Genomic DNA, 27,111 nt, shown 5'->3' with positions numbered 1-27,111 from the left:
CATTATGAAGTGTAACAGCTTTGAATGGGTTGTGTTGTGGCATCAAATCTAAAATCTAGACAAAAAGGATCCTAACTTAAAAAAAAATGATTATCATTATTTTATTTTATTTCTAATAAAAAAATTCAGTCCATTTCTGCACTTATTTCAGTGAAGTCCCTTGGCAACCGGGTCGACCTGGAAACGACTGGCTGTCCCGGTCACACACGTTGCAGTCATCGCTAGAAGAAATTATGGCGGAGTTCATTTATGGCGTAGCATCGCTGCATCTTGAACTTGTATTTCAGATTTTTCCCGTTTAATCTTTTATTTTAAGGTGGCGGAGAAGGAGGGCAATTTTCTCTGCTCTCTTTTGAACTCCATTTTGGCCCATTTCGTGCCGGAGCAGGTTTGCAATTGCTCAGTTTCTTTTCTCTGCAGGTTTTGTGCATCTAATTTGTGTGATTTTTGCGAATTTCGTTCTTTTGTAAGGGCAAGTTTGCAATGACGGCGATCCAATAGTGATTTCGCAGTGTAGAGCTTTAAAAATCACGAATTTGGTAAATCAGATGAGAAATCAGTGTTGAAGTGGCTAACTTTATTTCAGAAGATGCAAGTCACATACATTTTTCTATTTGTAGCTGGATTATTGCAGAGATTTATATTTACCAGCTTAAAATTAGTATTTTTTTTCAGTTTTTTAATTCCTTGCAATGGTTAAAAACAGGATTTTGGGAGTTTTATTGTCAATTTCTATGTGAAGAATATAAAATATAGGCCATACTTTAATGCCATCACTAGAGTGTGAGCAAGATTTGATTTTTGAACGCTTTTGCTGCATATTTAAGACAATGCTAATAGAGAGTTCAGTGATTATTGAGATCTGAGTTTGAGTTTCTGGTTAATTCATTATAGTATACATTGAGGCGTATTATTGATTCGGGGGCTCTTTGTGTGTTTTGCAGATAATATTGCCAAAGATCTAATAAGGGTCTCTGCATATTGAGATTTGATTGTCGGAGTTGGACAATCTGCCAAAAGAGAAACAACGGAGCATTTTTCTGGGGTAGTAGTTGCTCGCATTTGCAAGCGGCAGATGATATTGCTTTCTTTCTTTTTGAATTGAGCAATTCTATATAGTTGCTGCCAACACAGGTCACAGGTGTATGCGTAATTTATTGAACTAAGACAGGGTTCCAGATCCAAAAAACTAGAATGTTGGGAAGGTGTATGGAATACATTGTTGTCGGTTCTTTATTTTGATTCAGACTTGCAGTTTGCTGTGAAGAGATCGGGGGGAAATTGAAGCATATCGTGCTTGATCTACTACTGAAATAATTGGATCAAGCTTTGCAGGAGTCATTGCAGTTGGAGACGGCAACAATTTCGACCTATTGAAAGGGTATAGTAAGGGATATCAAAGCTGGCGGCTGCAGTTGCGTGGAGGTCTGGCAATGGCAATGGGCCTGCGCCGAATGGTGCGGTATGTTTTATTAAAAACATTACTTATTCTCAAAGTCTGCTGAACTGTGCTAGAAAAACATGGGCTCTTTTAAATTTTTGCTTCTGGCTCTACTGTTTTTCTTGTCTTACTTGCAATGTGTATGAAGTTGATTGAGCTCTTCTTGTGTATTGCTCTATTGGATTGCATTGTCAACAATTCTATTTCTATCTGGTTTCTCTTTTTCTTCCTACTGTAATTGCAGTCCAACATTAATCAGCTTATTTTTATGAAAATCACGGGAAGATTCTCAAATCAGCTTATTTTTATGAAAATCACGGGAAGATTCTCCCTTAATTCGACTTTCCATTTTAAGCCGTCACAAAGTAACTCCTACCATTCAGATTCATCAGAATTGGTGATATAGATCAGTCATTTAGATCTGATTGCTACAATCATTATGATTTGGTTAAGGGGTTGCCGTAGAAATACTCAGGAAGAGAAAACATCATTCATGTTTCACAATTGTCTGATAAAGATCCAAAACATTGTTTAGTTCTTTGCCTGGACCTCATCATATTGTAATTTAAGGGACCATTAGTGTGAGCTTTTATCAATGCTGCTTCTCAAAGCTGTATCATTCTTTGTCGATTGGGAGTTTACCCATGCATGACCCATTCTCAGAAACGGATGTCTATCCATTGTTTGATTTAACTTAAGCGCATAGTCACTTTATGGTTATTCATGAGGGCAAGCATCACTTTAAGAAGGCCCACTGCATTGATCGCTGGAGTAAGATGAGAATCTTTGAGAAGCCTGAAAAACAGAGATGTCAAGAAACATATCAGAAAGTGCACCTACTTCAAACTGTTGGCTTGAGATAAAAATGCTTTTCTGTAACTATGCATGCTTGAACATGTTGAAGTTTATTAAGTGTCGACAAGCTTGAGAGTTGCAGCATAGAATTTTCATACTTGGTAATGAAATAAGCAGAAAAGTATTTTAGAATTTAATGCTTTTACTCGTTATGAAGAGTCAAACACAGTTTTCAGCAGTAAAACATACTAGTTTTATAACATCCCAAAGGTGAGGAAACAGTCACTTTCTAGAAAGCAATGATTAGGCATTTGGCTATGTGGAAACTATGGTGTTGAGGTTTCAACATATATGAAATAATACTATGTTAATTGTTGTCTTGTTGAAATCTACAGAATGCTCAATATTGTTTTTTGAAGTAAAATGGGCATGGGAGCCTTTGGGAATGTGAATTACAATAAATATAAAGGAATGTCTGTTTTTACATAATGCAGAACCTATGCAGAGCATCAATGCTGTGTTATTGTAACAAGCCTTATGGCAGTCATGCTTTGTGGTTAATTCAGCATTTTGTATATACATCTTTCTGTAAATGTTATATAGTGGTTGCCAAACGAGTATGATAATATAATTTTTTTCAACTTATCTGGAAGAGAGCTAGCAAATAACCTACAAGATATGAAAGCTCTAGATAACACTATCATATATCATATAGGTTGAGTTTGAAGCATGACTGCTAGTCTTTATATATGCTCCATATATTTATTAATTTGGTCTCGGGTTGATTCACATTCAGGCCATACCATATGCCCTTTTTTGGTCTTTTAGTCTTTGAGGTGGATTGCCAGCTAGTGGTTTAGATACTTTGGCATCTTATATCATCGCTTGTAAAGGTCCAGTGTAATTTACTTAATTGTTAAAATATGCTCCTCTTGTTCTTACTGAAAGACAGGTATAATAGAGGCATCTATGAAATGTTTTCTGAAGCCTATTTGGGAGTCGCTTGGTTTGAACCAAAGGATTGTTCCATAGCAACGTGCAAATACTCCCTCCTCCATCACCACATTTGGAATGGTCTCCTTGTTAATACAAGAAACATTCACTTTCTAGAAAGCAACGATTAGGCATTTGGCTATGCCGAAACTTATGTGTTGGGGTTTCAACATATATGAAATAATACTGTGTTAATTGTTGTCTTGTTGAAATCTACAGAATGCTCAATATATTTTTTTGAAGTAAAATGGACATGGGAGCCTTTGGGAATGTGTACTACAATAAATATAAAGGAACATCTGTCTTTTCATAATGCAAAACCTATGTAGAGCATCAATGCGGTGTTATTATAAGAAGCCTTATGGCAGTCATGCTTTGTGGTTAATTCAGCATTTTGTATATACATCTTTCTGTAAATGTTATGTAGTGGTTGCCAAACAAGTATGATAATACAATTTTTTTCAACTTATCTGGAAAAGAGCTAGTAAATAACATACAAGATATGAAAGATCTAGATAACAGTATCATATATCATATAAGTTGAGTTTGAAGCATGAATGCTAGTCTTTATATACTCTCCATATATGTATTAATTTGGTCTTGGGTCGATTCCCATTCAGGCCATACCATATGCCCTTTTTTTTCTTTTAGTCTTTGAGGTGGGTGCCAGCCAGTGGTTTAGATCCTTTTGCATTTTATATCATCACTTGTAAAGGTCCAGTGGAATTTATTTAATTGTTAAAATATTTCCCCCTTGTTCTCACTGAAAGACATGTATAATAGAGGCATCTATGAAATGTTTTCTGAAGCCTATTTGGGAGTCGCTTGGTTTGAACCAAAGGAATGTTCCATGGCAACGTGCAAATACTCCCTCCTCTGTCACCACTTTTGGAATGGTCTCCTTGTTAATACTAGAAATATTCAGATACAGATGCCATAGGACTTGAGAATTCCTTTAGGCTTGTTTTGGATTTTCTCTCATCAACATTGTATGGAGATAAATTGCTGTCATAATTTGAGAGAACATTGCATTTCGAGCTAAATACATTGGAGCCAAAGTTGAAGGACTACTTCATCTATACATCTTTCTTCGGATGAAAGTTGAGGAGTTTTTCTATTGCTTGTTCAAACTTCAAGTGCTCCCATTGCTTGCTGAAGCAATAGAACTATTTTCAAGCAGAAAGATAACATTATCCTTACCTTTTTTCATCTTTTAAACCTCATCAGTTTCCTATGGAGATGTTTCACTGCAATCTTTTGAGAGAACATTGCATTTGCAAACTAGATAAACTGTACTGCAGAAGCAGAGGAGCATTTCTTGTTGACATCCTACTTACGATGTTGAGGGTCATTGCTACATATTTCAACCCTTAAGGTGCAGTCCACAAGTGAATCTGTTAGGAAATAACTACTTTGAGATCATTCTGGTAACGAAAATCACATTAACATCAATCAGATAGAATACAGTGGTAATTGTAAATTTTCTTCCTTGACTTAGAATGATGGGAAGAGTCCTGTTCGTGTTGCTGCTAGCAGAGGATTGACAGCTTAGGTTGTTCCTTAGGGTACTATTGCTCACTGATTGCTGATTTTGTTTTCCTCTGGCTTTTTCATATTATTCCCTTTTTCCCCTTTTCTACTTTTATTTGTAATCTAGTAAAAAATTTCTATTTTATTCCAATGATTATCACTTAGTTGCAATGAGTGCTAAATGAACATTTCATGCTCATGAGAGATGGGGGTTAGTCTGAACCACTACTCATGAAATATGGTTCAATGAGTTTGACTAAAACATCACACAGTTAAATTCTGATAAAACATCATAATCATTTTATAGTGACTTTTGTATGATCTCATTAATCATTTTCATTCATCCATTTATGTTAGTAATAGTTTCATTTGATTTTTCTACATGGTAAGTAGTTGTTGTATATGTCTGATATTAATGGGTGTTATATAGCTATATCAGTTTCTATTAATCTATTTACCATTTTGGAGTGGCAAAAATGCCTCTTTAAGCATTCCATACAACTCAAAGGATCAATTAATTTTTTCTTTTATAGAAGAGAACACGATTAGAATGGCAATCTAACTGATATTAGTTCATATTTTGAGATTTTTCCTGACGTTGAAAGTTTTATATTCTCTTGGTAAACCATCAAGCATTTTCAGATAGAGTGTTTGCAGATTATTTTAGCTCCTAAAACAAGACATTACCTTGGTGGTTTAATAATCTCAAACTTTTATTTTTAGCTGTAAAGCTATTTACCTGGCAATGTCCATAAGGAAAGATAGAACCCTACCAACTGTCCACATATTCTCAAAAACATACTATAGCCTTCATTGCTGGATATATTTAGCTTATTTATACAGAATTGCACCCAGATGGGAAAATGTGGGAATTTATTATTTATTGGCTATTTATTTTCTGTTGTTGTATTTATATGTACGTTTTCTTATAATGATAATATGCTTTATTGTTTTCATCTTGATCCATGATAGATGTGCTTGGTAAGCTGAAGTAAATGCAATGCCCAAAAAAGTGAGTTATATAAGAACAAAAGAAAATTGAAAAAAAAACAAAGGTCAAAAAGAATTTAAATCTTTCAAACAAATATATTCGAAAGCATTTATAATACACTTCATATCAGATTTTCAATTTATGGTCAATAAAGTATAGAGTGGATCAATGTCGATACACTATCTTCAACTATACGAGAGACCACAATTTTTAAATTGGGGTTTTTAATTACCAGGATCCTGATGAACGTTTTGTTTTTCACTTTTTGATCTTGTGAAATTAGAATATATGCTGTTTCCTCACATGGTGCATGGTATCTTCGTTTAAACAGCAGTTTTTGAGATATACATATTTTCTGCTTAACAAAAAGCCTGCAATGCTCTCTATACCTGTTACAGCATTGGAAAAATACTAAAGACATGGAACTGGATTTTGTTCCTGACAAAGCCTTTAATAATGTTTTGTTTCCTTTACAGGAAAGGCAGCAGGTACTACCAATTTCAAAGGCTAATGAGTCAGAGCCTGCAACTCCTCGTTCAGTTGGCAAGATAGGATTAAGGTAACGGTTCACACTTTTAGTTTTCTCTCAAAAGGTTAAAATAAACATGGGAGCACTCTACATGTAACTCACACATTTTATATTGAAATTGTTTACAAATCTTGTGCTTATTCAAGCAACAACATGAGAATTACAAACTTATTCAAGCTCCTTTCAAGCAAACACACTAGAAACAACATTTGGAAGACCAAGAGTCACAACTTAGAATCCAATTTTTACAATGAGACAAGTACAACCAATAGAAGACCAAGAGACAACTTAGAATTCCACAAAGATGTCCATCTTGGGATTTGAACTAGGGTCTTCACAATGAGAACTCATAGCTTCAACCAACTAAGCTAAACCCCTTGGATGTAACTCGCACATTTTAAGAATCATGATGTAAAAAAATTATATGACTTGGTCCCTATTTTTTTGTATTCTCTTCCTTGATCTTATTATGGTTGATTCTACTAATATCATATACATCTTGTTTATGTTGATTTGCAGCAGCCATTTGTTTGTAAATGACTTGCTTGTTTTACTGTTGAAATCTGAATTTCCTATGATCACATCACCTTTTTTGGTGAACATGCAGCTGAAGATTTTGGACTGGGATCAGTATTGTCCCTCACAATCTTTTTCTTAGTTAATTCTTCATAATCTTGTATTATTTCTATGATTATAGAAATCAAAGACGGGATATGTCTGTATTATCAGGATGGTCCGTAGTTTTATTGTAAAGCCCCACCTGGGAACTCTTGGACAGCAAGGATAAAATATGCACTGAATTTTTATTTATTTTATAATAAGCTACCTCGCACCATGATGGAGTAACCAAGTGCATTAAATTGATCATCTGACAAGATATGAACTTAGGAAACATGACATAACTTACATGTTCACCTACACATATAGAAGTCTTTCTAACACTTCTAGAAATTTTTAAGCTACAAACCACAAAATTAGGTTTACTGGAAGATGGACGAAAGCACCCACTACTTGTGATATGACAAAGCATGGTATAGCAAGCTAGCAAAGTATCATAGGACACACGAATGGGTCTCACACGAAAAAGTACTTCCCATAGGACATAGGAATGGGTCTTGGATGACAAAGTGCTTCCCATACAACACAAGAATAGGTCCTGTACAACAAAGTTTCCTGGGTCGTACGACATTGTATTGAGCTTCACAAGGACTCTGTGTTGGAAGGCTTTTGCATACAGTGTCCAGTTGACTCTGTTAAAAAAATGTCAGAAAGCTCGTGACGATCTCTACAACATGATGGACCTAAAATCATCTCAGGACATGAACATTCTAGGCACCATCCACTTGAATTAAGCATAGCCCTAAATGACAATCATTGTTGCCAAAAGATGGAACAGATGAATACCTCAGTCCAACAATTGGATAAGCTTGCCAACACCCACGTACAAGATGAAATAAAAGCTAGGTCCACATGGAGGAGTACCGGATACTTGAATGTCGAGGCATCATCCACTCAATTGCAAAACAATAACATAAAAGTAAAGCATAACCATACAAGGCTAGATCAACATCAATACCTGCAACATCAAATATATATGCATACCATCAAATGTCTATGCAATGAAGAGAGTGAGCATACAAGTTCCAAATCCTGTAGCTAGAGGAAGTCCATCCATGTTCATCGGTCCCCAATAGTGGTATAGTTAGCAACGCCTCCCAACCATATGGAACCCACAGGCCCGCTGTGCTCGTGGATATAGTAACCTGACCATAGATAAAAGACATACCTGCTAGCAAGGAATGGCTTGCATAGACTCATAGGACATTACAAGGTCCAGTATACTACACAAGAACAGAATGCAATCATACACGGAGAACACTCAACATGAGATCCACTATCCAAATACAATCAAGAATGCCAAATAGTCACAGTACACCAAAAGTACTAGTTAGTATTAAAAAAGGTTTAGTGTGGAGGCTCTGGATGGAGTGTCATCACACAACTCACAAAGCATGGGCATTGAGTTATCTCATCAAGGATGCTTGGCTGAGTCATATGAACATCCATAGATGACAAGGCTATGGTGTAATATATCAATGTCCTCAAACAACAACAAGTTACTGTGCCATGTCAACATCCTCAAACGATGGCAAGGTAGTCAATCACGGCATTAGATTCAGTTATATTCTGTTGCAGAAGAGATTAAAGGTGCATTTGACATGGTCTGGTACAGTGCGGTACTCTGTCTGATTTGTACACACAATTTCATTTTTGGAATGTGTTTAGCATGCAGGCTTCTGCAGACATCATCTAAGATCATTTTAACATTGTCATGCTATATTGCTGCTGTCAATTTCCTGTTCATTAACTTGTAGCTCTCTCTCTCTCTCTCTCTCTCTCTCTCTCTCTCTCTCTATACTACTGTCCCCAAAACACATCCTGGGAATGCCATGGAACATAGCTAATTTATATTTATATATTCATATATATCATTTTCAACTTATGTGGCATCTTTTTTGATAGTTCAAAGTCTCGGTCTCTACCATTTTGTTATGTGTATATAAGTGATCGTGAACAGTTGATATTCTGTAATGGTTGTATAAACTGCTCGGGTCAGTTAATAGTTCCTAGTAGTTTGGTCAGCTTCTTTTTTGATTGCAGCAGTTAATGATACTGATGGGTATCAATTTCATACAGTGATGTGAACCTTTTGTTTACTATCCTTAATATAAAAAAAGTTATGCAGTGTACAATTTCAATGAATCTCTATAAGCAAAGTGTAGCTGCATGGTATATACAAATTTGAAATAATTTCATATATATTGATTTCAAGTTATGCTGCATACACTTTCATTAACCTTTGTAAGCTGAATTTAGCATTAATGTTGTATTTAGATTATTTTGATGTATTTGGAGCACTGAGTGTGTTTTATTCTTCTACATGAATGCATTTGTGGGTTTCTCCTATGAAGTCTTCCAGTTTTATCTACCACTACATTGCCATTGGTGTCATGTTTCAGGTTTCTAGGTTTCTTGTAATTTAGCTTTGTCCTGAATTTATTTACCATCAATGAAGCCACCTTGTTTGGGAGAAATAATACAGGAGAGGAGAGTATTGTTAGTGTTGCCATACAATTTTATTAATGGGCACTGCTTAGAGAATCTTGGATATTCTTACCATGAAATGAACCCATGGAAATCTCTAGCAGATGCAGCAACATTTTAGCATCTCATTTCTATGCAATCTCTCTCAAGGAGCTGCTGCTCTACAAGTTCAGGAAAAGATTCTATTTTTGCAGCTTTTCAATTCATCAGATGACTGCAACCATGTTGAACAAACAAATAATACCGGTTGTTCCCTGCATTAGAACTTTCTGTAATACCTCTGTAAATAATAAAAGAATCGACTGACAATCTCTAAAAGTTTTGTGTATTTGTTTACATGATGAGTGCTGAAAACTACTCTCTACATCACCTAGGATATTTATGGATTATCTCAACTCTTTGACTGAGAAAATATCATTTACTACTTTTCAACTCTCTCAAGTAGCTTGGAAATAAATCTGGGGGAATGTGTCATGGCCTGTAGCTCTATCTTGCTTCAATAGGGATGCTTTAGCCTTTTTAGCTGATATTTGTTAAACAGCAATACACCTTATGTTGCTCATCTGAAATGATCTATATGGAATGTGACTGACAGCTGAGACGTTGTTGGGCTTCCAAATCTTGGAGTTTTTCCAAAGTTAGAATTCATTGGAAGAATTAACAATATCTCTTCTCATTCCTTGTTATCAGTGAGCTGGAAATCTTTGTCGGAGAAGACATCTAAGGTTCTAATTACATTTCATGTCTTTAACTTTTCATCATGTTAGTTTTCATGTGAGAATTGTTTACTACACTCTCCTAAGAACCTGGGAAAAATATGGCCTGGAGCTTTATCCTTCTTCAAGAGGGATATGGCTTAGCCTCTTTAGCTGATATTGTTTTCTAAATCTCCTTATTTTTCTTGTCAGAACTTTCAAATGATCTTAGGAATATGCTTTCGAAAAAATTAAGTATGTTTCTTCTCATCTCTTATTATCTATTAGCTGGAAATCGTTTGTTAGAGAATATTTCTGAGGTTTGATTTGCATATCATATTTTTATCATTCAAGTTTTCCATTTGATTAAAGACATCTCAAGTAATTATATAAATTATTATATAATACTGCACTGTAACTTTTATACTTATGTTTCAAAGGATTTTTTTTTCAACTGCATGATGAGTCACACATAGTGAACGCATGGGCTGTGGCTGAATATTATATTAATAGCCTCATTACATCATTTTAAAAAACACACTTTGCTTATATATATAGCATGCATGTGTATGTTTTGCTCATGTTATGAGTCCTATATAGGGAACACATTATCTGGAGGTAAGACTCATAACTAAGTCTCATATAGATAGTTTTGATAAAGGCTTTCAGGAAGATAGCATGTTGGTAGCATTAATAGATCTATCCTCATTCTCTAGAAATGCTATCTTGTTAAGTGCTTATTCTAAATTCAAACAAATTCAAGATTATAGGAGTGATTTGATAGATAAAGGATATTTTTTCTGCTCTATATTGTGTATAATCATCTTTTTTGTAACAATAAATTCAACTTTTTTTTGAAAGTTCAGAGACTTTCTTGGCAGCTCAGTTGTGATGTAAATATCTACCTAACGAATTCAACGTAATGCTTATATAACTTCTTAAATTACCACTACTTCTAGGTTGCCTGAGGGAAACAAGATGATTTTCTTTGATATAGCCATTCTTGACTGTAGCTATAGTTTATACATTTCAAATTATTACAGCTTCATTGTAAAATAAATTTAATGTTGGATTTTACAATTTATAATACTAAACAAAATTTTCAATCTGGTGGCAGAGATCGCAATAATATGGAAGATCCAGATGGGATCCTATCTAGTGTTGCCCTATGCATTGAACAGTTGCGAAAGGGTACATCAACAATGCAAGACAAGGAGAATTCATTGAAGCAGTTATTGGATTTGATTGATTCACGTGATAATGCTTTCAGTGCTGTTGGTGTCCATTCTCAAGCTGTCCCTGTATTAGTCTCTGTACTCAGATCAGGATCTCTTGAAGTGAAAATTCAAGCAGCTATAGTTTTGGGATCTCTCTGCAGGGAGGAGGAATTGCGAGTCAAAGTATTGCTTGGTGGATGCATCCCACCTTTGCTTGGCCTTCTCAAGTCTGGGTCAGCAGAAGCTCAAATTGCTGCAGCAAAAGCAATACATTCAGTCTCCCAAGGTGGTGCAAAGGATCATGTTGGATCAAAAATATTCTCAACTGAAGGTGTCGTTCCCATGCTGTGGGAACAACTGCAACCAGGTGTTAGGATTGGTAAATCTGTGGATGGACTTCTTACAGGGGCACTGAGAAATCTTTGTAACAGTACAGAGGGATTCTGGCCAGCAACGATAGGTGCAGGTGGTGTGGATATCCTTGTAAAGTTACTGACAAGTGGGCATTCTACTGCTCAAGCAAATGCATGTTTTCTTTTAGCCAGTATGATGATGGCAAAACCATCTGTTTGCTCCAAGGTTTTGGACTGCGGAGCTACTGTACAACTACTTAAACTTTTGATGGCTGGAAATGAAGTATCAGTTCGTGCAGAGGCTGCTGGTGCTCTCAAGGCTCTTTCTTCCCAGCTGAAGGAGGCAAAGGATGATATTGTAAAGGCTAAAGGGATTCCTAGTCTGATAAACGCTACAATAGCTCCTTCAAAGGAGTTTATGCAAGGAGAATTTGCACAAGCATTGCAAGAAAATGCTATGTGTGCTCTCGCTAACATTTCTGGAGGATTATCATTGGTTATTAAAAGTCTTGGTGAAAGCCTTGAATCTTGCAAATCAGACTCTCAGATTGCTGACACAATAGGAGCCTTAGCTTCGGCATTGATGGTCTATGATGATATTGCAGAAAACACAAGAGCAGCAGATCCGGTACTTATTGAACGAGTACTGATTAAGCAATTTAAGACTCACTCATCTTTTCTTGTGCAAGAGCGTACAATTGAAGCGCTTGCTAGCTTGTATGGTAACAGCTATCTATGTAACAAACTACAAAATGCAGAAGCAAAGCGTTTGCTTGTGGGTCTAATAACAATGGCAGTGAATGAGGTTCAAGATGATCTTATAAGGTCTCTTCAGATCCTTTGTGACAGTGCAAGTAATCTGTGGTGTGCTTTTAAAGGCAGAGAGGGAGTTCAGCTATTAATTTCACTTCTTGGTGTTTCATCAGAACAACAGCAGGAATGTTCTGTAGCATTGCTTTGTATGTTATCAAATGAAAATGATGAAAGCAAGTGGGCTATTACAGCTGCAGGTGGCATACCTCCTTTAGTTCAGATTTTGGAGACAGGATCTTCAAAAGCAAAAGAGGATTCTGCAACTGTACTTGGGAACCTCTGTAGTCACAGTGAAGACATCCGTGCATGTGTTGAAAGTGCAGATGCTGTGCCTGCATTATTGTGGTTGTTGAAGAATGCAAGTCCTACAGGAAAGGAAATTGCTGCAAAGACATTGAACCATCTTATTCATAAATCAGATACCAGCACTATTAGCCAACTCACTGCTATGCTGACTGGTGACTTGCCGGAATCAAAAGTTCATGTCCTGGAGGCACTTAAGTGTCTACTCTCTGTTGCACCCCTCGGTGAAATTTTACTCAAAGGAAGTGCTGCAAATGATGCATTTGAAACAATGATTAAGATCCTTAGCTCCTCAAGTGATGAAACTCGAGCTAAATCAGCTTCAGTTCTTGCTGCGCTATTCAAGTGCAGGAAGGATTTACGTGAAAGCAGTATTGCCATTGAAAGTATCAATCCTGTCATTGATCTGCTGCATTCACAATCTGAAGAGCTCTGGATTGAAGCAGCTCGTTGTCTTGCTTCTATTTTTTGTTCTATAAAACAGAACTCAGAAATTGCAGAGTTAGGTAGAGATGCACTTACACCATTAGTTGGCCTTGCAAAATCCTCTGTTATAGAGGTGGCTGAGCAAGCGACAACAGCTCTAGCTAATCTTCTTTTAGATGTTGAAATTGCTAAAGAAGTACAGGTCAAGGATATTGTTTCACCAATAACTAGGGTTTTGCTAGAGGGAACTATTGATGGAAAGACACATTCTGCTGCTGCAATTGCTCGTCTTCTTCAGTCTCGGACTATTGATGACAGTCTATGTGAATGTATTCATCATGCTGGAACTGTACTTGCCTTAGTTTCTCTTCTAGCAGCTGCCAATTTAGAAGATGATGCTACATCTGAAGCATTGGATGCCCTCACTTCACTAGCTAGGGTTAAAGGAGGGATTGAATATATCCGACCACCATGGGCAGTTCTTGCTGAAGCTCCACACAGTGTGGGTCCTCTTATTTCATGCTTAGCCGAAGGATCACATTCTTTACAGGAAAAAGCTATAGAAATTCTTTCAAAGCTCTGCCGAGATCAAGCTGTTATTTTGGGAGACATGATTACTGGCACAAATGGATGCATTGCTGCAATTGCAGAACGAGTCATAAACTCTGTCAATGTGGAGGTCAAAGTTGGAGGAACTGCCCTTCTTATCTGTGCTGCTAAAGAGCATCGACAAAAATCAATGGAAGTGCTTAATGAAGCTAAGTTATGTGCTGAGCTTATACAGTCCCTTGTTAAAATGCTTGGATCGAGGCCATTAGATTTGAATCTGGAAACTGAGAATCCTGAAATTGAAGTGGATAGAGATGGAAATACCATTAAAGTAACCAAAGAAAGACATGAAAGAGATTCAAATACTGAACCTTCCACAGCTGCTATTTTAGGCAGCACAGTGGCTATATGGTTACTTTCTTTTATGGCATCACATGACAGCAAAAGTAAGTTTTCTGTAATGGAAGCTGGTGCCATTGAAGTTCTCACAGAACGAATTTCACAATTTTCAAACCAAATGGTGCAGGTAATTGTTTTGAATTTTCAGGTAATGTAAGGAAAAGTTTAAGAAAACAAAGAAAACAATCAGCTCATCATTTTCGGAACTTGGTTTAAATATAATCATATCCATTTATCTATGACTTTCGAGATCATGGTACAATTTTTTAATTTAATTAATTTTTTTTAGCTTATCGTCTAATCCCTATTTGATAGTGTTGCTCTTACTCAAGATATGTTCTTCTTAATCAGGATATGTCTAACAAGGACTGGACTGTTATTTGAACAGATTGATCCTGAAGAGGCTGGCAGCATAGGTTTATGTGCTCTTCTACTGGCAATTCTATTTCAAGATAGGGACATTATTCGTGCACCTGCAACTATGCGTGCAATACCTGCACTTGCAACACTACTGAAATCCGAAGAGATTGCAAATAGATACTTTGCTGCACAAGCTCTAGCTAGTCTAGTATGTAATGGAAGCAGAGGTACTTTGCTTGCTGTGGCAAATTCTGGAGCTGCTGGTGGCCTTATAACCTTACTTGGCTGTGCCGAAACTGATATCTATAACCTTGTAGCTCTGTCTGAGGAATTTTCCCTCATACGGAATCCAGATCAAGTAGCTCTGGAGCGTTTGTTCAGAGTTGATGATATAAGGGTTGGTGCAACCTCTCGCAAAGCAATTCCTGCATTAGTTGAACTTCTGAAACCAATTCCGGATCGACCAGGTGCTCCTTCTTTGGCCTTAGGGCTTTTGACTCAACTTGCGATCGATAATAATTCCAATAAGCTTGTGATGGCAGAAGCCGGTGCTTTAGAGGCTTTAACAAAGTATCTCTCTCTTGGCCCTCAGGATGCCATAGAAGAAGCAACAGCAGATTTGTTGAGGATTCTCTTCAGCAGTCCTGAGCTGCGGCGGCATGAATATGCTAATGCAGCAGTTAATCAGTTAGTTGCCGTATTACGCTTGGGTACTAGAGGTTCAAGATACAGTGCTGCAAGAGCTTTGGAAAGCCTATTTGAGGCAGATAACATTAAGAATGGAGAAGCAGCTAGGCATGCAGTCCAGCCACTTGTTGAAATTCTTAGCACTGGGTCAGAAAACGAACAGCGTGCTGCAATTGGTGCATTGATTGGGTTACTATTTCACAATGAAAACCTTTCAAGAGCACTCGCAGTTGTTGACATTGAAACCAATGCAGTGGATGTGCTGTGCCGTATTCTCTCATCAGACTGCTCAATGGAACTGAAAGAGGATGCTGCAGAATTGTGCTGTGTTCTTTTTGGAAATACAAGAATCAGATCTACATTGGCTGCTTCCAGATGTGTTGAACCTCTTGTGTCTCTTCTTGTGTCTGATTTTATTCCAGCCCAGCATGCAGTAGTTCGTGCTCTTGATAAACTAATAGAAGATGAACAATTGGCAGAACGCATTGCTGCACATGGTGCTGTTGTTCCACTTGTTGGACTTCTGTTTGGCAGGCATTATCAGCTTCATGAGGTGGTACTAAAAGCCTTGACAAGGTTGGGCAAAGATAGACCTAATTGTAAGCTTGATATAATCCAAGCTGGGGTAGTTGAAAATATACTAGAGATTCTCCCAGAGGCACCAGACTCCCTTTGTGCTGTGATGGCAGAACTTCTTCGGATACTGACAAACAACAGCAGCATTGCAAAAGGCACATCTGCTGCTAAACTAGTAGATCCTCTTTTCTTTGCTTTAATGCGTCCTGAGCTTGGTGCAGATGGTCAGCAGAGTGCAATGAAGGTTTTAGTGAATATCTTAGAGAATCCTCAGTGCCGTGCCACTTACAAGCTAACTCCCACTCAGGCATTGGAACCCTTAATTCCTCTATTGGATTCACCATCTCCAGCAGTGCAGCAGCTTGCAGCTGAATTGCTTTCTCATTTACTTCTTGAGGAAGACTTACAGAGGGACACAATAACACAACGAGCAATAGGCCCTCTAGTTCAGGTTCTGGGTTCTGGTATTGCCAGTTTACAACAAACAGCGATCAGAGCTCTTTTAAGTGTTTCACTAACCTGGCCAAATGAAATTGCAGAAGTAGGTGGGGTTGTTGAGCTATCAAAGGTTATTCTACAAGCGGATCCACCACTACCTCACGCCCTTTGGGAATCTGCAGCCTCTGTGTTGTCAACTATTTTACAATTCAGTTCCCAGTATTATTTGGAGGTACCTGTTGCTGTTTTGGTACGAATGCTCCGCTCTAGTTCAGAGACCACTGTTGTAGGTGCACTGAATGCCCTTCTTGTCCTAGAGAGTGATGATGCATCCACTGCTGAAGCCATGGCAGAAAGTGGTGCTATAGAAGCTCTTCTGGAACTTCTTAGGTGTCATCAGTGTGAGGAGTCATCAGCAAGACTGCTAGAAGCTTTATTGAACAATATGAAAATAAGAGACTCAAAAGCTGCCAAGTCAGCAATTTCTCCATTGTCTCAGTATTTGCTTGATCCTCAGACTCAGATTCAACAAGCAAGACTGTTAGCTGCTCTTGCATTGGGGGATCTTTTCCAGAATGAGACACTGGCACGAACAACAGATGCAATGTCTGCCTGCCGTGCACTGGTGAATTTGCTTGAGGATCAACCAACAGAAGAGATGAAGGTTGTGGCTGTTTGTGCCTTGCAAAACCTAGTTATGTACAGCCGTTCAAACAAGAGGGCAGTGGCAGAAGCTGGTGGAATACAGGTTGTCATAGATCTTATTGGTTCTAGCGAATCTGATACAGCAATCCAGGCAGCTATTTTTGTAAAACTCCTATTCTCAAGTCATACTGTTCAGGAATATGCCTCTAGTGAAACTGTACGAGCTTTAGCTGGTTAGTTCCCTTTCCTTTTATACTGATATCATTTTCTTCACATGCTTATGTGTTTCGCGTCTGTGTTTTTAGTACATGAGCTGCAGGAAAATGTTGGAGACCATCAAAATAAAATACATACAAAAGTCTGAACATCTTTATTTGATATTTTGAATAAGCTGGCTGAAATATGGACTTGTCCAATTGCTATACTAAACATTAGTAGAAATATGATATTTAGAGGAAAACAAGAGGGCGTTCCTATAAAGGTGTAACATTGACACTATAAGAAAATTCGTGGACATTTTACAGTGACACTCCCAAAGAATTTACAGTTTTGTAACTTGTTTATATCCATATCAAATTTTACTGCTACTACAGACATTGGCCTATTGCTGAGTACAACCTCTGTATTTTAAACATTTTCTAATGAGTCACTTTCTAGATTTCTGGACTTTCACTTAATGTCTCCCCTTTGTGATAGCATTGGCTTTCTGGGGAATTTAACTATGGGTCAGTCGACTACACGCAAAATTGAACAACAAAACCATGGCTAAAACTTGACTATCGCTATCAACTGTAAGCCTGCCTATTATTGCCTGTTTTTCAGTGGAATAGTTGTTTGTAATTATCTTTCAAATGGATCACTTTTTGCTTTTAGATTGCTAAACTTCACTTCCTGTCCACTTTGAGTGATTGTTACTATACTGAAGAAAATATAAAGCTAAATGCAGTTGAATATTTGATGGGAGGCATTGTGTCACATCAATGTAGTTTGCTCTTGCTTAACATCTAAGCCAGCAAGAGTCTAATAGCTGATTTTTCAATCTTGTGTAGAAGCATCTCTATTTTCACTGTTCAGTTATGTGGGAAGATATGTTGCTGTAGCATTCTCAATAGAAATGCGCAATGCCAATCGTTTATGGGTGGGATTCTTTTCTTTCCTAAATATGTACTTTTAAGAACTGATGAAATGCTAGGTTATCTTGCTCTTTTAGTCCTTACCCTTCGAAGGACTGGCTCAGGCTTTCTCTTAGCCTATTAGGGTTCCTTTTGATGCCCTAATTCCTAGAGGACCTCTACACCATCCTCTATCCACTCTTTATCTAGTTACACCAATGGTTTTGGTTCCTTCTTCTCCACATACCTCTTCACTGCCAACTTGTTGACCTACTTCTTTAGTCTTCCTTGACCATTTCTCTCACCCTTGTAGAGGGAGAGGCTCCTACAGGTGTTGTAAGGCTTCTCCTAGACTTCTGGACATCAATTTTACAAGTTACCCTCAAGTTCCTTACTCCTACACCAAAACTGCCAAAAGCAGGGCTACTAGGATTAGCCCTCCAACTTGAGTTTTTGGACTTTAATCTTGATTTTCCTGAATAAGGTGGCAGACAAACTTTAGATTCGAGTACCCTTTTGAAAAATCTCCAAGATTTTGTGGGTCTCAAGTCTCTAAGATGCCTGTACACCCAAAAGCAACTTTTAAGCCTATATTTAAGGGTTTCTCAATAAGGATGACACGTCTATCTAGGGCATGATCTACAAAACTTATCATGATACCTTTTCCTCTGGTAGATGTTGACACTACTCACCTCTCCTCATTCTGCAACACTTTAACCCCAAAAATTATCTTCCCAATACTGTGATCGCCTAACCAAGTATAGCAGACTTGCCTAGGGCATCACTTTTAAAAAGCTTTCCATGCTTTCCAGGGCCCCAAAACTTATATACAGTATGTACATTGGTTCGACTCCCATGTCCCCTAAAGCCATGAAGAACTCAAGGTAGGAACTCATGGGGGAGCCATTATTGCTCAGAGGGACAAAACTGGAACAGCACACAGGATTCTTAGAAATTAATTTCAAAACCTATTTAGATGAGCACCTACGAACTTGCAACTTGAATAGAAAAGTACTGTACTAACACAAGCAACACAAATCCAACACCAGATTGAATGATTTAATCCATTTGTCTGTACAAGCAATCAGAACTCTAAAAATTGTTGTAAAACTGAACTGTGAAACGTGAATCAAATTTCACAAGGTTGCTAAGTACAATTCCCAACCCTTGAGATGTGTTTAATTGATGGTTTTATAAGTTACCAAAGAGGTTGCAGGTGGTTGGAATAATTACCAAACTCCTCCTTGCATTTTTGCAACTTTTCTACCAAAAAGTTGTCAAGCAACTTTTCAAAAAGTTGCACAATCTTGACAACTTTTGGCATCTTTGAGCAACTTTTCTCTCCTTCACTTGGGAACTTCCAAACCTGTCTAGTTTGTTCCATAAATAATGTCTACGCATGATTTAACCCCTAGGACATCAATGCGCATGATTTAGGCGATTTTTGCTTTCTTGACAACTTTTCCCAATTGTTATCCAATTGACATCTTTTGACATCTTCTCTCTTTCTCTTTCCCAAATGACATGTTAGGAGTTCTAATCCATGCAAGAGGATTGAACCACATCATAGAGGACAAGGTGGGTTAAAATCACACCTTCTTCATACTTCCTATGGTCCTAGACCTATGCCCCCTAACACAAACTACACTCACAGACACACACCAAAAACATCTACCTAGTAACTTCTGCAACCCAAAAAGATGACCTATACAAGGTCCAAACTCATTCACACCCCTGACTTGGCTTGAGTCAGTACATGCCCAAAATCCAAACCAACTAGAAACCAAAAATGAAGGCTTTGACTAGGTTCCCCTGCACCAAGAACACTTGGAAAGATTTAATTTTACGATCCATGAATTCTCCTAATGATCAATTCATCAATCTTTTGTAGAAGCATTTGTATTTCTGTGAAAAATTGCATGATCTCAATTGTTCTTGAGTGGTATCTCTCTTTTGCTAAATATGGAAGAAAAACAATTCCTTAATAGGAACTGCAATTTATGTTGCTACTTAACTGATCTTGTAATGGTTTATTCCTTAAGAAGACATTAATTAAGAAGCTTTCTGCCTTGTTCAGTTTATTACCAAGCTAGAAGTGATTGGATAGAAAATTTGCACGGTCCTGTATACAAATATCAATGAGGTTAAAGATAGGAATGATTAGTTATTCTTGTAGGTTTACAAGATTTTAATAAACTCTTACAATTTCTTTGTTTTCTGGATGTAGTTGCCATAGAAAAGGACTTGTGGGCCACTGCAACCGTAAGTGAGGACTACTTGAAAGCATTAAATTCTTTGTTCAGCAATTTTCCAAGGCTCAGAGCAACAGAAGCAGCCACCCTTTGCATCCAGCATTTAGTTGCTGCCTTGAAATCTGGGCAAGAAGCAACACAAGAAGCAGCTTTGGATTCACTTTTTCTACTAAGGCAAGCTTGGTCAGCATGTCCAGCTGAAGTTGGGAAAGCTCAATCTGTTGCTGCAGCAGAAGCTATTCCAATTCTCCAGTTTTTAATTCAGCAAGGACCACCTCGTTTTCAAGAAAAGGCAGAGGTCCTCTTGCAATGCTTGCCAGGAACTCTACTGGTTACTATCAAGCGAGGTATCAACCTTAAGCAGTCCGTAGGGAATCCAAGCGCATATTGCAAACTAACACTTGGAAATGGTCCTCCAAGGCAGACTAAGGTGAATATCTTGCAAATTTTTCATTTATCATTTTTATGGAAGTTTTAAAGCTGGAATCTCCTTATTCATGTTGAAATAGAATCTTTCATAAAAGTATCTTTGTCAGTAAGGTACCATCTTGATGGAAGCAACAATTAGTTAATATGTATGATTCTCAAATTTCCAATTGCAGTACTGTTGCTAATCTACCAATAATACATCAAACTCTTACATGAAAGATTGCACTGGCAATTTTCCTTTTTATATATGTAAGTACTTATATAATTTTCTTAAACCAAGCTCAACCTTCTGGTTCTAAGTTTTGACACATCAACTATGCTTGGGCCAATTCAGTGCTTTCAAGAATGTGTATTACAAAAACTTTCAGGTCTGCAGGTTATATTTTCATTTCTTTACTGCCTGACAATGTGATACATATCTTTATAGTCATTTACAATAATATAAGTAGAGTTTGATCAAATCTTCATAATAACACTGAAACAGGTCAGAAAAACTAAAAATATTTCTCTGAAGTACACTACCTCTACCTCTCCATTGGCTAAGTGATAACCCTAATTTTTTTGATACTGTATTATCTTAAGGAAAATCATCTCCACCGATTAGTAACATAAAAGATTTTCTCTGAACTTATTGCTCTCTTATTGTTGGGCTTTGGCAAACAGGGAATGCGATTCTGATAATTTCCCATGCTAGCTGGAATGTCTCAAACAACCTTTGTTGTCAAACAACATTTCATTTTACTAAAGCTGTTTCTGTTGTATGAGAACTCGTGGAATGTTTATTCTACTGGTCCTTGACAGCTTACTTTACTTGGCGTAGACTGTGTTTAGTAGTCTACCCAATCTTCCTTTATAACCAGATCCTGGTGCATGACTTGCCATGGTACCATTCCTTGCTTAGAAATCATATTCATGTTTACACCACTAACAAATAAAAACCATGCTTATTAGTTCCCATTTGGGTAACATGTGCACTACCATTCCTTGAACTCTCAGGATTTCATTCTTCAACTAAGAAGATTTGTGTCTTATGTTCTCTAATCAGATATGCCACCCTCTGTAGAGATGTATATCAGCATGGATGTGGGTATGCTTAGGGATGTGGCTTGGATCCAGTTCAACATTGAAAATGTGGCAGGAATTTCATCAACATCAATGTTTCAGCATTTGAGTAAGTGTATCCATCCAGTATACAACATCCACTGGGGATACAGAAAGGCTTTCACCTAATTCCCAACACAGAGCTACAGTTTCTTGTCAGAACTGGAATAGTTCTGCAATCATTTAGCTAATGTGTCACCAGAAGACTTTCCCCGGGAAAATGGAGTTCACATCATGTGATGTCAGAGTGCAAATAGTGCTCATTGAAAATAATTCAACCACTTTGAAAATTTGATTAGTCAGGATACATATACATTACTAACAGGACTGAGAGCTGCTTCATAATGAGGCTCTAATATCACTAACAAAGAATTTTGAAAGCATCTAGACTAAGAAAACCCCATCCCTATTTTTTTCTCAAGACACAATGCAGATCCATCAATGAGACAACACTCAAAAATTTCAAATTTACCACAAAATTCTTTTTCACGCATCTTTAAAACGTGCAGACTTTTCTGTGAGATGACACCGTTTAATCTCAAATTTACCACAAGTTGTCTGTTCATGTGGCTCTATAAATTGCAGAATTCGCTGGTTGATAAAGTTTAAAAAATACCATTTATGGTCAAGACTAAGAACAATGAAAAATTAGTGATGCCCAAAAATATTTGAATCGCAAGAAATTGAGTTCTTAAGAGGAATTGGTGATGACATTAGAATAAAGAAGGTTATCACTGCAATGTATAATGGTATTGCCGAATTGAAATCATTTAATTTTGTGAACAAGATAAATTAGGGCCCCTCAAATTTTCCCTTCATAAATACTGAATATAGACAAACAATCCAGCTCTTTGAAGGCATGAGGTTTTCCCTATAAGGTAGTAGGTACAATTTCCAACTTCAGTATTATGTTGGTTTTTCATGAATGTGGAAGAGAGAGGAAGGGTAATCGTCGACAAATGTTTAAATCCTTATATTTGGACTCTGAGTGAGATGTATTTTGGGTTACATTTTGTTGTCATGAATAGTATTCATTTTATGAACTCGTTAGTCATTGAATATGAGAAAGTCCCGGCTTTCCCTTAAGAGATACATTCTACAGACTGCAATTTTATGGTATTTTTCCTTTTGCAGAGAACAACGAGTACATAACGGTTTTAATCCTTTTGTTTGGAATCCCACTTAGGTGTAATGGTGACACATTTGTTTATCAAGATTTACAGTTAATTGGTCTCATTGAAACTTCTATTTTTTAGTTTTTTTGATCAAAGGAATCATCATTCTGTTAAAATTTAGCCCTATTTCCATGTAGGTTCAAAGTATTATACTGAAAAATTCTTGCAATTCTTCTTAAGACTGCAAGTTTAGCGATCTTGATCACAGGGAATCTGATTGCGAAGCCTGAGCTTAGTTAGCACTTAAATGTGTTCAAAATGTGAACTTCTTTCCTAGTTGATCCCTTTTATGCACTCATCCTTTATCAGGATGATGCAGTCTATAAAAAATTGCAAAGAGAATCTGTTTCTGCATTTGCGTTTGCATTGTAGGGAGAGAGGGCAAGCAAGAGGCCACACGGCCCATGGAATGTTTTTATAAGAATGCTATGGCATTTCACTTCGGCAAAGAGTTCTTGTGTATAATCTGTTGAAAGAGTAAATCTTGACATCATGAATGCTGTATTGTACAATCTATGTAACAATCATGAATGCTTATATACGTCCTCTACATTATAAAGCTCCATGCTCAATTATCCCAGTTATTGTCCCAGCCGCATAGTAAAACACATTGACAGTCTCTATGGAAAAAATTGGATGGTGTCCTACTTTTCATGATGGTCTCCATCTCTTTATTCTCAAGGATTTTGGGAATCTAGTCTGCAGTTCATCTTTTTGCAAGAACAATATCATGGATAAGTTTTTGGGAAACCTATTATCTTGTAAAGACCAGATTCTTTCTTGATTGTGAGACTCTTTGATACTTGCACCAAGATCTACTTTCTCTACAGGCTTTTTTGCATTTCCATAGCCTGTGTAGCATATAGGAGATCCTTGTAGATGCCTGGTGTTTTGGCAACCATTATGGAGTCTGGACCTTTATAGGTCTCCCTTAGTATTTACTAGATTGTTTCAATTGCTTTCATAGAATTCTAGTGGTATTGCAAATTGAATTTGGCAAATTTTACGCCTCTTTTCTGACAGTGTTGACATTTTTGAGTTGCTTTCCTTGTAATATTAATGGCAACGATTGAGGGCCTTCTTTCTCACTTCACAATTATTTTTAGATTTATAAGACCTTAGTTGTCCCTAGTTCACTTGGCATGTGGTACAGAATGACAGAGATACCTTAATGTTCGATTGAAAGCAGAACAAGCTGGACCAAAAGTCATTTAAAAAAAAATTCCAAAGTTTTCCTTTGTACAACCTTGTTTTGGCACTTTATTTCTTGCCTCTGTGAAAGATATTAATTTCTATAGAACCTTATAATTTTGTATGTCCTCTTGTCATTTATTGTTGGTATTTGTTCATTGGTTATGCTTTATCCAAAACTAATTATCTTACATGAAGCAAATTGGCATGCTAAAGCTATCTAAATTTCTTGCAGTTGAATTTTGGAACTCCCCTAAATTCTTCTACCAAAATCGTGAAATAAGTGGCAGCACCATATGTCATCTCTTTTGTAACTTGTTCCTTGATAGGTGTAGCCTATATGAGATTTTCTGGCATGCACTTTTTTATTTTTATTTTTGAGCATTTGCTAACTTGTTTAAATAATTTCCATGCACATAATCTGCTGTAGAGTGTACATTCTTCTGCACTAATTATGAATCTAGTGTTGGTAGAATCTCATAGGTCATAACAATAAGTGCAGACATGGGAATAAATGAGAGGCCTGACTTGTCTATGCTATCTATCTCAGGTTGTTTCAACGGGTTCATCGCCTGAATGGGATGAAGGTTTTGCTTGGGCCTTTGATAGTCCACCAAAAGGTCAAAAGCTTCACATATCTTGCAAGAACAAAAGTTCCTTTGGAAAGGTATGGATACGGTATAACCATTAATGTTTAGACACATTCATTTGCATTAAAAAATCCTTTTTTTTCTTGTCTTTGATTCTCAGATTATCTAGGATATGCATTCTTGTTGGCTAGACCGTGTTCTTTATGAATAGTTTCTGATTTTTCCTATCAACTAGAATTGTGAAGAATCGTTGCTTATCACATCAGTTGATTGTATTTGGTATCATTTCAGGGCTCATTTGGGAAGGTCAGTATTCAGATTGATCGTGTTGTCATGTTAGGAGCGATTGCTGGCGAGTATACCCTTCTACCAGATAAGAGTAAGTCAGGTTCACGAAGTCTAGAAATTGAATTCCAGTGGTCAAACAAGTAATCTTTGGACAAGCATGTGCATTCTTGTTTATAGTTGTAATTTAAGGCTCCAAACTTCAAAGCCCTATTCTCAAGGCAGAATGGCTTCTTGTACCTTAGTTTCTCTGCCTTCAAGTTGTTGCTTCACTTGTCACATTTTTTGTGAAGCTAGCTTGCTCTAAGTTGATAGTGAAATGGATGTGTTCTGGTCACAGTTAATGGATTATGGGTTTTGCCTACAAGATGCTAATTATTCTTTAATATTGAATTCGGCTAGCATATGTTGGAGAAGGATGAACTTGAAAGAGTTGCAGAAATGTCCCAGTTCTTGTATCTTGAGTAAGCATTTCTTGTTTGGGACTGAGATCAGTTTCTTTGTCAGGGATATGTTCTCTGGTTATTTTCCTTAACTGAAAATTGTTTTGAGCAGTTGTCCATGCGAATTTGAAGAATTCAGTTTGGTTCCTGTTTAGAGATTGTTGGAACTATTTCTTTGAGTGTATCAAATAAGATTTGGTTTTGAATGTTAATAATAAAAATAAGGGGAACAGCAGATTGATGCATTAACAATGTACTTGAACTTGATGCGGGGTGCTTTTTGTTTGATACCTTGGTAGTGCAAAACCTGTTTCTGAGGGTGAAATGGTTGCTGTTAGTGAGTGAGTGGTGGTTTTGATTTCTGACAATCAAACTTTTGGCAGATATAATTGATTGCTCTTATGTCTCTTCCTGGCCTGTTCATGCTGTGTAAGAGTTTCATTTATGGATAGTGCATCCATTGAGTCTCTGCAGGATGATCTCCCAGGATTTTATATAATCGGTGCTTGTTTACAAATTCTAAAATTCTGTTTGGGTTTTGCTTTCTGATTTTGTTTACTGTAAAATGCTTCCATACAATTTACCACTCCGAAGTTCTTTAATTTTTGGCATAAGCCAAGGGTAGTGATAGGAAAACTATTATTTACACAATTCTAACTTGGCAGCTAATTTGTGTGCGTTTCTATTTTCTTCCAGTACAAAGTTTGAACTCCTGATCCCTCCATGTATTATTTATTGCATCCCTACTCAATTACTTATCCCCCACTTAAAAAAACATTAGAGCTATGCAATAAATTAATTATATTTTTATGTGCACACGTAATCCCATATTAGGACTCAGGAGTATGAAAAGTCATTATTCCAATATCTGGGCTGCAAGCTGTATCAGACCATGTAGATTTGGTGGTACTTGATACGATTTCGTAAAATATTTACAACATATAATGTAGTTATCATATTACCTGTATGTTTTACACATTTTTTTTCTTTTGTGCAAAATCTTGCAGGTTAGTAAAAGAGATCTAAGAGTTTTCTCAAGTTAGTAGATTTTAACATGTAATTAATATTCATTGTCAAGGAATTCATAAAGTTTCTTGACTGAAATTGATTATTGAATGGTACTTGTTCCAAATTTCAAATGCTATATGCAAATTTGTGACCATTTATTTTCTACTAGATGTATTGAATAAGATTTTATGTAATTGTACGTATCAGCAGTTGCAATGCAGTAAACAATTTTACTAGTCATGGTTGATACCTTGATGGAAGTAGCTGAACCATGCCTCTTTGTTTGCCAGCTTGCATGTAAATAATTTTCATATCCTTCCTGTACGATAGCCAGTATCATGATACCGATATCATGTACACTACAGATATCATACAAAAATCACAGTTAAGATCAACTAGGCTCAAACATCTGGCTAGCTATGTGCGTATTTGGAATGTATGGGGGCATGTAGAACTAACAAGATGGTTTTGAATCTAATATGAGATGAAATCTATAATTTGAAGTTGAATCTGTTGCAAGTCTAGCATATGCAGTCAAGGAGAGGATACCCTATGAAAGGTTAGCCTGCCTTCTCTCTATGGCAAGAATTTACAGCTTCACACACAATCTAAATTTGAACAACATGTAATTGAATTCATTCGTGGAATTTTGTATAAGAAAAAAGCCATACAATTTCTGA

At 36.9% G+C, this 27,111-nt stretch overlaps 1 protein-coding gene across 1 annotated transcript; it reads left to right on the top strand.

Annotated features, from left to right (window-relative positions):
* Positions 1–250: 250 nt before the first annotated feature.
* Positions 251–25,675, top strand: CSI1 (binding protein). The gene is made up of 8 exons (XM_089805633.1): positions 251–388; positions 945–1,462; positions 6,227–6,309; positions 11,197–14,266; positions 14,528–17,078; positions 20,185–20,639; positions 24,656–24,772; positions 24,987–25,675. The coding sequence occupies exons 4-8, from the start codon at positions 11,210–11,212 to the stop codon at positions 25,125–25,127; spliced, it is 6,321 nt and encodes a 2,106-aa protein (XP_089661759.1). The 5' UTR covers positions 251–388; positions 945–1,462; positions 6,227–6,309; positions 11,197–11,209; the 3' UTR covers positions 25,128–25,675.
* Positions 25,676–27,111: the final 1,436 nt, after the last annotated feature.

This window comes from Cupressus sempervirens, chromosome 10, assembly GCF_028749045.1.
Source record: "Cupressus sempervirens isolate cs-2001-9-10 chromosome 10, ASM2874904v1, whole genome shotgun sequence".
In the NCBI taxonomy this organism is placed as follows: Eukaryota; Viridiplantae; Streptophyta; class Pinopsida; order Cupressales; family Cupressaceae; genus Cupressus; species Cupressus sempervirens.
This window is presented reverse-complemented; position numbering and strand designations above follow the sequence as displayed.

Coding starts and splice junctions, on each gene's coding strand:
- CSI1 (XM_089805633.1), top strand. CDS start 11,210: ATGGAAGATCCAGATGGGATCCTATCTAGTGTTGCCCTATGCATTGAA. Junction 20,640..24,655: donor GTCCTCCAAGGCAGACTAAG/GTGAATATCTTG, acceptor TATCTATCTCAG/GTTGTTTCAACGGGTTCATC. Junction 24,773..24,986: donor ACAAAAGTTCCTTTGGAAAG/GTATGGATACGG, acceptor GTATCATTTCAG/GGCTCATTTGGGAAGGTCAG.